The 12,872-nt window shown below is 52.6% G+C and overlaps 2 protein-coding genes across 2 annotated transcripts; both read left to right on the top strand.

Moving 5' to 3' along the window:
- Positions 1-2,574: 2,574 nt before the first annotated feature.
- Positions 2,575-5,216, top strand: TGME49_210460 (hypothetical protein; the record flags this gene model as incomplete). The annotated part of the gene is made up of 2 exons (XM_002371817.1): positions 2,575-3,605; positions 4,067-5,216. 2 exons carry the CDS (start codon positions 2,575-2,577, stop codon positions 5,214-5,216), a joined length of 2,181 nt encoding a protein of 726 aa, XP_002371858.1.
- A 1,393-nt stretch (positions 5,217-6,609) lies between these two features.
- On the top strand, positions 6,610-12,118 carry TGME49_210470 (hypothetical protein; the record flags this gene model as incomplete). Its single annotated transcript, XM_002371818.1, has 7 exons — positions 6,610-6,704; positions 7,200-7,590; positions 8,047-8,641; positions 9,552-9,703; positions 10,278-10,377; positions 11,131-11,183; positions 11,573-12,118. The coding sequence occupies 7 exons, from the start codon at positions 6,610-6,612 to the stop codon at positions 12,116-12,118; spliced, it is 1,932 nt and encodes a 643-aa protein (XP_002371859.1).
- Between the last annotated feature and the right edge of the window lie 754 nt (positions 12,119-12,872).

The raw sequence follows: 12,872 nt of genomic DNA, 5'->3' as shown, positions 1-12,872 counted from the left end.
TGATCTCTTCGACACATCCCCCTGTTGCTAAGCAGCTTTTTCGTGGGTAACTGATTTCAGATAGAAGTTCTGGATCACCTGCTTCTGAATCCGTAGCATACCATACCTTCAGCAAGCCTTTCATAGTCGAACCTTCCTTTATCTGTTGACCACACAAACACTAGTAGCTCTTTGCTTCTTTTTCTTCTCTGACTGAACGTTGTTGTCCATCATAAAGGATCAGGCGACCATCTGTTGATCTCACCCGGTACCGTTTGAGACCCAGCGACTCCCTGAAGTTAAAAAGGGCCTTCAATACAGTTTGTCATCGCGAAATTGACAAAGAGGTCTCGTTACTGACGAGAGATGACTTGTCATTTTCCAGAAACAGGTCAGCGTTCTTGGCGCTAGACCCCCCAGCACGCTTTCGTACCAGATTGCCTCTTCCCTCTGTCCACGATGTCAGCCGGCGCACCAGTTTCGATCGTCGATCTGGAAACCCAGGTTGAAAGGCTCATCAACTCGATTGAAAGCCACACTGAGAAAGTGACTCAGGGTACTCACGATGCATTCGCCAACAAATTTGCTGTAAGTTGTTAACCTTAGCTATGTTGAGGAAAGCCACAGCTTTCCACGATGACTGCTTCTCTCGTCTGACGTGGCGTTATGTCAGGTCAGACATGCACCCAGACTCGGGAGCATGGTCTCGTCGACCCTCATAACAAATTAAACTGAAACCAAGCATCCGCAAAAATGTTGCGAAGCGATCGGTGCCTAATACCTGGGACCTACGATGAAATGAACGAGCTTCAGTCCTTTTTCGTTGGGGGGTGGTGCGGGAGCACGTATGCAGCCAGAAGTCGTGCATTGTTTCCACATTCGTCGAGAGCAATTTTAAGATTGTGCTTCACCGAAATCCCCTTCATAGTCGTGCTGGTTTGATGGCTGCAGATTGAAGACCGAAAAGAAATAAGGCTGGTCCTTGCCGCTTGGGCGGTGAATCGCGTTCCTTTATGCATACGGCTGCAGCAAGCTTGCCGCCTTGGATTCAAGCTCGCATCCATTAGAGCCGTAGAATTAGTCTGGTCTGCGATTTGCGAATATTTTGAAGGCGAAGTGGAGGAGCAGGTGCGAACAGTGTTCGGGTCGCCGGATAAAAGTCGAGGGACACCCACAAACTCAGCTTCTCACAATAATGGCGACCGTGCCAGATATGCGTTGCTCGGGGAGAACCTCGAGAAGAAGGGGACTGCCTCCCCCAGAGTGTTGTCGACCAGCCGGAGAAGTACTGATCTACAACTAGTCACTGCTGTCTACCGTATGCTACAGTTGCGAACAGTGGTTACCTTTCACCGTGTCTCAAAGAATGATCCTCATCTCCATATGACACAGTCGGTCCGAGAAGTCACAGCCAGACTGGAAGAATGCCAACACTACCTCCGGGCCTTCGTTCAGCTACCGTGTCAAGATAGAGAGTCACACTACTGGATTCCGCTCAACTGTAGTACCATGATTTATAGCATATGTGGATTTCTGCGGATGAAACACCATGGAAGTATGTGTAGACCCTGTTTGGCGTGGGCACTCTCTTGCCTCGACGCCAGCGTTCCGCTCCTCAGTCCGCAGTACCTGCGCTGGAAATCGACTTTAGCTCTTCGGATTATTCGCATCAGTGAGAGTGAGAGGGCGTTCGACGACGCCGCCCGCGTGTGTGAACGCATGCTCGGGGAAGTCAGGAAGCTGGAGATATACGAAAGCATGGAACCCCCTGTCCCAGATGAAATCAAGAATATCTTGGCTCATACAGAGTTCTTCTTCACAGCGCTCAGGCTCAAGTACAAGTGTTGGTCCGAAGAACTTCCAGTAAGCAGTGAGTGACCGTTCATGTAGCCGCTGCAGTGCACTTTTCCGCCGGAGGTAGCAGCTGACACGCTCTAAAGAATAATGCCACCGTCCTACAAGGAGTGCCAGAACCTACTGCACGCATCAGTCGCTCTCCGACAAACGCGCCGTCGTCCACAACATTGCAGGTTCGACCGAGCAGCGCTTGTTTGTACACTGCAAGGAGGGCCTGATTCTTCAAATGGGGATAACAGCTGGATGGTTCGCCGCCCACAGGCAGCCACATCGATTCTGATACACACTACCACCGGAGCATTATGTGAACACCCTACACCGTAGTACGGCGCTAAAACGTACACTGCGCATGGAACAGACATACACGTTTCTGGTAACCGTTGCGATTCAGAGGTGCTGTAGCAGAGACTACGTCCACGATGAAATGTCACTTACGGTGTTGTCTCCTCGGGACAGGGCAGGCAGCGCTCTGGCCGTAGATCTGAAACTGCTGCCCGCGAGCCCGAGCGTTTGAACCACACAAACATCTCTGCTGCCTCAAGACACTTCACAGGGACAAAAAACATGGGGTGGCTCTTCACTGAGATCAAATTCTCAGAGGGGTGCCGGACACTGCCATGTTAAACTCAATTACGGGGATCACATTCCCTGACGGACGCGTCGCGTGGTGTGCTTCAGCGGAAAACATCGGCGGTACAGTGTCGTTCGAAACCTGACGGTTTGTAAATTGGTTTTTGTATGCCTGCTCTGTGTACGCGTTTAGCGGTCGTGGAGACTGTGCAACAGTTGTCAAGAGACTTCGCATCGGCTTACGCCAAAGAGACACAGGACCCAGAAGCTGCTTTCGCGAACGTAGGAAGAAGCCGAGCGTGCGTGGCTCCCGCAACTTCTGCCCAGCCGACTATTCTCCCGCCAGACGATCCGTGTCATGGTGGCGGCGCCTATTCCTGGAAGCGCCTCGCAGTAGCTTTGTTGCTGGAGTTTGCATCCCTAGATGACAGCTCTCAGCGCTTAGTTCAACTTTCTGACTGCGTGTCCCAGGCCGAAGGTATCCTGCCTCAGTGTTTGTCGTTTCGCGACCTTTTATCCGCCGACAGGCTAAGCCCTTGCAAAGCAGAGGATTCCTTTGCGGGCATGAGACCTGGCGTATCTCCAGTCGGAACGGCTGAGAGTTCCTCCGGTCACAGCGCAGGGAGCGGAACGGGGGCTGCGTTCCAGAAGAAGAAAAAAGCAGCCTCAGCCGCAACGACGGGCGACGCTATTAAGGACGCCACAATTCCCAAAGAGATGGGTGCAGGGGGCCATGGCCGCCTGCTCCAGTCGCCTGGAGTGGCGGACAACGGGAATTCGGTTCAGTTCAGTTTACTGGATCAGTGTCTCACCGCGGCAGCGGGCATGCTATGTGACATTATGTCTGGAACAGATAAGATCAATAAGCTCGTTGAGTGGGTTCCAGCCGCGGAAGATGCGAGCTCCAACGTGGCCGCAGGAGCCCAAAGCGCAGCGCTGGACGGACTGTCAAGGAAAGGTGGGTCGAAGAAAGGCAGGAGTAGCTACCATACAGCCACTTCAGGCAATGCGGAAATCGCGTCCGCTTCACTTTGCTTGAATGCTACTCTAGCGGCGGTCAAAGCTGCTCAGAGAGCCTGTATGGAGCTGCCCGAGACCGTCCATGTCGAATTGTTTCTCCTTTGCTTCCGGTTCCGGAGTTTGCTGGGAGACAAATTTCAGCGGCTATGTCGGGCCCTCGAAGTCAGACTGCGCTACAGGTAGGAAGCCAGGGAACACAAGATTCGTCGCTGAGCTTCGGCTGCAAACCTGAGTTTATTGGCCTCCTCATTGTTCCCAGAGACAGGCCCAGAAGCAACACACAGAGCCACTGCCACTCAAGGGACGGGCAAATGCAGGGAGGTACATACGGAGACAGATGCACAACGACAGGTTCCGACTTTCTGCTGGGCCGCTCTTTGACAGACACCCTCAGACATTTGTTAGCCACTGGCAGCCCATGCGGCATTGAACAACCGACGCATTCAAGCAAAACTCTTCACTGCAGGGACAGGTATCTGAGAACGTGATCACGATCACCCATTTCTTTTGTTTCTCTCTTTGGCGCCAATGGCCGCGCTTCGTTGCGGTCGACACCACGCCTTGCGTAGTTGCGGGGTATCGCTTTCGTTCATCAGTTCGTCCACTCAGCTGGAGCTGTCTTTTTCTTCGTTCCTTACAGGCACTTCTTGAACCCGCCGTTGGTGGACTTGTCGGTGGTTTCCTCGTCTCTCTCGGAGACCCAAACGCGCCCAGGATCCGTGGCGAGCAGCCCGTCGAACGAGGCGGAGTCGCCTCCGTGGACAGTTTTGTCTTGTGATTTGCGAACCTTCAAACGCGCAGCTCTTCCGGCGGGGGGTCCAGGCAGCACTCCTTCGCCGAGTGGCACGTACCTCGTGGGCCAGCGCTGGGACTGGGAGCGCGTGCTGAGGTCCGTCGCCAGTCGCTGTCAACACCCGGGAGAGCGGGATGAAGATGTTTTGGTGGCTGAGAAACAGGAAATCATCCGTCGCGAGCTCGATAGTGTGGCGCTGATTTGTGACCTGCGCCCGGTGTGGGCGGCGAGCAAAGAAGAAGCCAAGAAACTGTACAGAAAGGGCAGAACGGGACCGGCTGACATGGAGGCAGACAGGTCTTCAGGCCCCGTAGACGTCGCTGCGGAGCTGCGTTCAACCGTACTCGAATTCCACGGCCCGCCCCCGCTCAGCGAAACTGTCGCGGACTTTCGGGAGAACATCTTGAATGAGATTGATAGCGGCCTTATTCCCTCGGAACAGGCCTCTCTGGTTGCCCTAGAAATTCCTCTTCGAAAGGCATGTGACCGGAACGACTCAGACACCCTGACCTCGCCCAAACCGATTCAGAACTTGTTTTTCGTCTACTTGCAGTGCTCTGGGAGCGTGTGCCAGTTTCGCGGCGGCGGGAGCAGCAGCAGAGCCGTAGAGAGAAACATCGAACCGGCAGGAGGTGTTTTCGGAGAAAAGCCTGCAGATACGCTGGAGGCGCTTGGACGCAGTCCCGGGAAGACAGATAGCGAGACTGGAGGAGAGAGAAACGTTTCGTCGGCGCGCGGCGAAGTTCAAAGCTTGAGACGAATGACAGAAGGAACAATATGGTGGACAGAGATCGTGAAAAACAAAGCCGGGATCCCTGGCTGTTCTCTCGCACATGCACTTCTGCAACCTACAAAGGACCTCGTTCTTGTGGCGTCAAAGCTTCCTTTCTCCCACCCTACCTCGCCGAAATTCTCCTTACTTCTCCACCCGGACCTAAGGCTCACGCCACCAGAACTCCAGGTAGAGCGCAAACAACTCCACAGGACATGGCGGTGACTAGCAAGCTGCAGTTCCCTCCGGTTTCACGACATTCGTGGCAACTGGGTGAATCTGAAATATGGTCACTCATTCCCGATAACTGAGAACACCGGAGAAAACAAAAAACGTCATCCCGACTTCTTGCAGTACATACAACCCCTACTAACGTTCTGTGGCGCCTATGTGACTGTGTCTTTCGCCACCTCGACACAATATATTCCTCCAAAAATCGCGCTCGCACTTGATGTTCCACTACCCGTAGGCTTCCATGTATACAAGATCCGCTTACAATTCCTTAGAGAGCCACATATACATGCGTCCATTTAGTTGCATTGTAGCGTCTTATACTGTCCTCCATTTTCCCCTTACTGTCTTGCTCGCCGTTCGAGATGCAAATAAGAAACAGACGTACACACGGAAGTACGCTCCGTACCTGAGTTTTTGTAATCGCTGGCACGGTTGTGTCCGTCTCTGTTGCAGGGAAAGGCGTTTCAGCTTTATGCAAGTTTATGGGCAGAGGTGGATGGCCTTCCAGCCCTCTTCTCGCAGTTCAAATGCGTCATGGCGGGGCTTCTTTGGCCACTTCAAGAAGCCAGGAAGTGCCTGAGGGAGGCCCAGGCGAGCTGCGGCGCCGCCACAACCACGGCAGATTACAAACTGGAGATGAGCGAAGTGATGTACAGAGATACGGAGTACCGAAATCTCTTGGACCTCAGCGTTAAGCTTCTTTCGTTTCTCCTCAACGACCCAAATCTGGCATCGCTGTTCTTCGTTAAAGAACAAGAATTCGTCTACGACGTTGTTTTTGAGGCAAGTTTCCCAGAGGATGAAAAAGAAGGAAGTCGACACTCTCTTGACAATCTGCCCCGGCCATCCTATCTGGAAGACACCCACAAACTCGCATTTTCCCTAGTCGTGTTTTTGTCAGTCCACACAGACAACGCAGGTCGAGACGCATCCATGCGTGCTCCTCTAATAACTGAGTCCCTTTCGCTGTACACAAACAGTTATTCTTGGTGCCACAGACTTTTTTAGACCGATGTGTGCATCCATTCTCTCAGGCTAATATATATGGGACACCGGCTCGTTGAGCCGTGAGCAGGTCATTCTGATGTGTCTCTGCGACGACTGTTTGCCTCTGTTTGTGTCCCCTCCCCACCAAAGCGTTTTTCTTTGCCGCTGCTTTCCACTTGCCTCCGCACCGCCTTGTCGTCCCCGTTGCGCGTCTGCAGTTGCCCGTTTTTCTTCTGTCTCTCTGCAGCTCTGGTCTCGTCACCTCTCGGAAGTGATTCAGTGGGTAGACGAGACACGCAGCCAGCACGAAAACTGGGAACGCCTCCTGGACAGAGACCTTTCTCTCCTGCTTCGCCATTGGGAAGACTTTCTCTGTTCGGGCCTGGGGACCCTGTTAATGGCCATGCTCGCCTGCGGGTTCCAAGACGCGAATGCAATTGCTCAGGCGACTTACACGGTGACCAGGCTCCTCAGAGCGCGGAAGGAGCTCCGGTGCGTTGTTGCTCTACTTGATTGTGTTGGACAAAAGAGGACATGGAGCGCGAGACTTTTCAGACTAGCGACAAAGCAGAACTTCCACTGGTGCAGGGACCGGTCTCTTCAGTAGGAGACAGCGCATCTTGACTCTGGAGATTCCTCGGAGTTTTAGGCGTCTCTCCACGTATCACTATGAGAATATCTGTACACATCTATCCCCTCACGACACTTGCGTACCTCTGCCTACCTTTCGATGGTGCTCCTTCTCTCTACACGTGCACCTGGAGGTAACCGCGTGCATATATCCCTACTATTTACATTTCGATAGGCGTCTCTCTCTGCCTGTATAAAACGCATGCGTTGGTATTTGCATTTGATTGCGAGAGCCGCATGCACACGCTTGTTCTGGCGGCACTGGAGCTCTTGTGTACGAGAAATTGCTGTCGCTGTGCTTGGCCTCCGTTCCTTACCCATTAACTGCATCCCGGTTCTTCCCTATCCCTTTCTCAGGTTGGCACGGAAGTACGTCCGCTCAGCAGTCGCCCGCGTGGAGGAGCTTATGGGGACTTTGATGCAGCAGTCTGGAAGCGGCATGGACCCCTGCCTCACAGCGTCTCTGGATCCTCTTCCATATCTTTTGGAAGAAGAAACCTTCCGAGACAGCGAGCGACAGGAAACTCTTTTCTCCCGCAAATCGTCTGCTGGCGCGGTTCTGCGCACACGACGAGGAGCCTACAGTGATAACGGCTTTGCCAATTTCGATGGCGACGGGAAGAAGTACACAAACGAAGAAGAAAGAGGGAAAAGCCTTCGTCAGGAAAAGAAGTGGGGACAGTTCGTCCTCCAGTGTGCCAGCCTGCTCGTCATGCTCTACGACCTCAGTCTCAAACTCGATCTGGAGGTAAAGACATCCCCCCGACTGTCATGCTTTGCATTCAGATGCGCAAATGGACATAGATATGCGTCAGTGTCTCTGTCGACGGATGCCCACACATGTCAGCACGCGTATACAGCTCATAGGGGAAACCGATTCCTTCTCGCGTAGTCAAGGCATTGCGCAGGTCAGGCGCTCTCTGGCAAGACACACTGGGTGCACTGACTTTGGTACATGCTGTCTATCATCTGCACGGCTGAAAAGCTGAATCTGCATCCATCGATAAACGTGTGTGTGCCTCTCTTGCCACTCTGTCTGCCGCTTCCTCCTCGTATGTGTTTAGTTCCGCTCGTCTCTATCCTCTTTTCGCGCGTTTTCTTGGTTGGCACCTGTCTTCTGTCTCTGTCCCGTGTCGCTTCTTTTTTGGCTCCCTGTTCTCTCCCTCAACCTCAGGCTCGACCTCGTGTCTTGTTCGTCCTGCAGCTGGGTGAGCAGCCTGAGAGCGAAGACCGGCCAATCGCTTCTAAAGAGAAAGGCGTGAGGGCCGAAGATGCCGCAAAAGCGGAGCAGACGCACGCGGAGAAACTGATGCGCCGTCAGCTTCAAGAAATGGGAAACTTGGATTTGTCTCCTCTAGAAAACCACTTGCTGTTGAGTCTGGGGAGCAATCCATATCGCCTTTGTCTGTTTTGGTGTCAGCTGTCGGAGAGTCGCCGAGTCAACGCACAGCAGATTCTCTCTTTCGCGGTTCGGGAACTCGAGAGCGCCGTGGCGACGGAGAAAAAGCTCGTGCATGCAGGCTGGCTTTACCAGACAGACGACCCCGCCGCCACACCCACGACGTCTCGCCCGCCGACCCTCGTCGGTCGTTCCTGCACCTCTCTGTCACTTTCCATGCCAGCGACGCGGAAAAACGTCATGTCTCAGGACGCATTCATCACCTTATTTGGAGGGAAAAAAGCTGGGTCGGGAATCTCAGTCACCAAACTCCACACCGAACTCCTCCACACGGGCGTCCGACACCCGCCACATGGCATCGTTCACATCTCAGGTCTCACTCCCAACACCAAGTACCACTGTAAGTAAAGACAGTTAGAGGGTAGGAAAATACACAAAACCACGAAAGAACTTCTCTCTCCACCTTTTTACGAGAGGATGTGTCCTGTGAGGGGGGGAAGGGAGACGAGGGGGCGTTTAAAACGACTGAATGCCCATCCCACACAAAAGAGCACTTTCAGAGACAGGACAGCTGCCAGTGGAATAGCCAACCGCGGGATAGATGTGAAGGCCTGTCTCACACGTGTTCATGTATATATATATATATATATATATATAAATGTATATGTATATATATATATATAAATGTATATGTATATATATATATATATATATGTATAAGTATGCATGTAAGTATTTGTAGAAGTGAACATACCTGAAACCTCAGTAGTTGCACAAATGCATCCGCAAGCGCCTCTTCACTTGTGTGTACATGAGTAGGCTGCTGATTTAGATCTTAAGTGCCGCCTTCGTTTTGTCTGTCAAACTTGGCTGGAGACATAAACTTCCAAACACCTTTTGGTCTCACGGAAGTATCACAACCAGCTCCTCAAATTCTTGATGGCCACACACATAGTCCAAAAATGTGGCGGAACTCGCGCAGCTGTAGGAGGGACTGTCTGCATTCTAGTGCGGGTTCCTGTCTTTCTCGCTGTCGTCTGTGGCCATATACTCTCATGAACGTCTTCCTTCGAAAACTTTCAACATGGCTACGTTGCACCTCACGCGAAAGCTGCTCGCTGGGTGCTAACCTCCCATCAGAGCGAAACCGGAAATCCCGCGTCCGCAGCAATCTGCATGTCCTTTCCTGGCACCGAGAGCCGCTCCCTCAGATGGCGTCGACGAGGAGACAGCCGAAGGAAAAGCATTTTCAGGAACAAATGCATTGCTCCGTTTGCTCCTCCTGCGTGGATGGTTTTCCTTCTCTTCAGTTGCATGCGAAGAGCACATCGACTCAAGGAAAAGTCTGCCGCTGAGTGAAACAACGCCGGATTTCGGCACCTACTACCCTCTCCCGATTCCTCTGCTCTGGTTGCACATATTACGTTCCGCGCAGAAGCTTGGCATCAAGAACATCACCAAGGTGAGAGATCTATGCTGATGCAGAGGGAAGGCAAGCTGCGTTTCGCGCCCTCTCATCTGCCTCCTTGAAGCAGAAGAACGACTTGCGCTTAGCAAGCGCACCGCTCGCGCCTCGATTCGGGCCAACTGACTCTCTACTCGACGTTGCAACGCATGGTGCTCTAGACTCGGGTGCATGCCTCCGCTCCTGGAAACTGCGGAGACTGGTGGGACGGTGTGCTCGGAGAGAAGAAATACGTCCCCTCCTTTTGAGCGAATTTTTCTCGCGGTTCCGTTTAGCTGGTCCATTTTGCAGAGTGCATCGCCAGGCCACGCCTGCATGCGTGAACTTGCTCGGTCGAATAACTAGCTGGAATTCTCGTCTCTGTCCACATGCAGAAAGCAGGAGCAACTTCACCCTACGCAAGTTTCTCTGAACATGTACAGATCCGCATCTGGAAATGCTGATGTTCACGAGCATTGGTGCCGCCTACTTCTGTTGCCTCACACTCCGGTTTCTTACCGCCGCGATCGTTAAAAGACTGCAGAGAAACTTGACTCACAGTGCCTCTTTCCATCCTGCTGGACGTGTGCAGATTTGCTGGGAAAAGCTGTGGAGCCTCTTTTGTGAAACAACGCGCGTCAGTCCGACAGCAAGCGGCCATACACTCTGTCACTTCAAGCCCTTTATTGCAGGTGAGACATGAAACCGAATCAACAGAAACGCCGAAGCCAACATTCGCCTTTTCACGTGGCTCGTGCATGCTACCTCTACGCCAAACGCCGCTCAGGCAAGCCTTCTGTAGGCCTCACGGTTAGACCCTGAGCACCTTTACATCCGTTAAATCATAAGGATCAACTCTTCCTTGAGCCTAAATATCTCCTCAGTTGTCCCGAATGCAAGGTCTGAGATGCATTTGACCACAAGGAGAAAGTTAATGCAACGAGAATGCACAGACTTGCTGATAAAAGTTCGTGCCGGCGGCCCTTCACAGCCACGTGTATGGAGATATGCATCATACAAAGAAACGCATGTGGATATATCTGGATTTGCATGTACACGAATATATACATGCGAGTATATATATATATATATATATATATATATGGAACTCTGTGAATTGAATAAGAACGTTGTCAAGAAAACCAGGAATGTCGTCTACGTGACTAGGAGAACGGCCTTGCAAGCGCATGCCTTCGTTGCCTGGACAAGCTGGTATCCATACACAACGAAAAATTCAGGAGGACTATTGAGGACCCAAGAACTTCTGCGCGCTTGTGACTGGCAGAGGTTTAAGAATCAGGGTGGTGCCGCCACAAATGATGAACCTCAGAGCTCGACTTCTTCTTTGCCCTTTCTTCTCGTGCTTTCCACGACATGAACCCGGGACCTCTCTGTAGTCGGAACCTCTCGTATCTACTGTCCTGCTTCTCCCAACATGCTCTCAGAGCGGCAGTCTCCCTACGTCCTCGATGCGCTTGCCCAGGCCATCTGTGCCAAGGTGAGGCCTCTGCCTCGCAGAGAACTACGAAAAGACCAACGACGTTGCCTGCGTTGAGAGAACAATAACCGCTCTTTGCTCACACAGAGTGTCTATCTATCTAAACATACATACATGCCTACATACATACATAGGTGTAGAGACAGTGTATACGTGTTGACGCACATCCATATAGTTCGTTATGTCCCTGGATGAGATCCGACTGCAGGACATAACCATTTATGGAAATGTGCGTGAATGCTTTCAGTGAATATGAATATGGATGAGTGTTCATTGGCTTACCTGGTACACACTGTTTCCTTCTAAAGGGTGCGCGACTAATGAGGAGAGATTCGTTGTACTTCTCGTGAGCCTTTTATCGATTGCTGTCCCGCCTCTCCCTGCCGCAGTACGCCCGAGTGCCCCTCAACACGAGCCTTTCTGGGTCTCAGCAAGAAGGCCGACGAGAACAGGAGAGGCGGCAACATCGCGCGAGTCGCGTGTTGATTGCTGTGGAAGCGTCGAGTATCGCATGCAACTATACGTATCTGTTCTGCGCAGTGGCGGCCTACGACGCTTTGCTGCGGCCGCTTCTGTGTCTCCACACGCTACCGCCTTTTCTTCTCGACGGACTCGTCAAATGCTTGGTCGCCATGGAAGGTGTGCCACGAACAGCTTGGCATCCTCGAGGCAGGGCGCTCTTCGGCCTCCTCACCTCGCGGCTTCTTCTCATTCAGACGCAGAGTCTCCAGGCAAGAAGACCCAGAAGGGCAAGGGAACGGGACAAAGAGGAGAGAAGAGCAAAGAAAAAAAGAAGCGGAGAAAGAATCACCCCGAAGCGAAAGAAAGGAGAGAGGCGTACCGTCAGCGAGGGGCCGACGAAGGCGGCGACAGACGATGACGCACAGACAGCACACACCAGAAGAGAGGACGTGCCCCAGATAGGGCGACAGTGAAACAGAGAAAGAGACGAAACAACGAAGGGATAGATATCAAGAGAATGACAAGAGAAGACGCGCGCGAGAGGGACGAGCACTGAATCAGAGGAGACGGAACAGGACTAGCCGATACGACCGAAGTCGAAGTCCGGCAGGGTGACATGGAGAAACAACATGGGAGGAAATGAAGAACGCGGCGGGGACAAACGGTTATGGCCGGTGGTGGAGAAGATACAGAGAAGAATCGAAAAACAGAGAAGAACGCAAAGGCACTCAAGGGGGGCACCGAATGGACGAAGGCGGGAAGCGAATCAAAAAACGCTAAACCCGTCTCTGTTGTAGTTCGCAATCACCGTTTGAACTTTGCCGTGTTGAGTTGCCTCCACCCTCACCGATTCTTCTCTTCCATTCACTTCTGCTTCGCTCACGTCTTCGCACTCATTGCTTTCGAGCGGCAACGCTGGTCGCTCGCCTCTGTGTTCTTGCCTTCGTGCTTTCTCTCCTCGGCATTGTTGGGGATCGCTTTCTTTTCCACTCTGAAGCTTCCTCATGCGATTTGTCTCTGCGCGTCACAACAGCTGCCGCTCTACTCAGCTTTGAAAATGGCCTGCTGCGTGCCGCGACCCACGTGTTCGGAGATCGCCAGTCGAGCTACCTTCGAGGAAACGGAAGTGCTTTTGCACTCCGCAGTCGCCGCCGTTGTCTTAGGTGGAGAGCGCGATACCGCCAGCCTACGGTGGGGACCAGTGGCATTTCTTCTTCAGACGCATGC

The sequence above is a fragment of the Toxoplasma gondii genome, chromosome IX, assembly GCF_000006565.2.
Source record: "Toxoplasma gondii ME49 chromosome IX, whole genome shotgun sequence".
In the NCBI taxonomy this organism is placed as follows: domain Eukaryota; phylum Apicomplexa; class Conoidasida; order Eucoccidiorida; family Sarcocystidae; genus Toxoplasma; species Toxoplasma gondii.
This window is presented reverse-complemented; position numbering and strand designations above follow the sequence as displayed.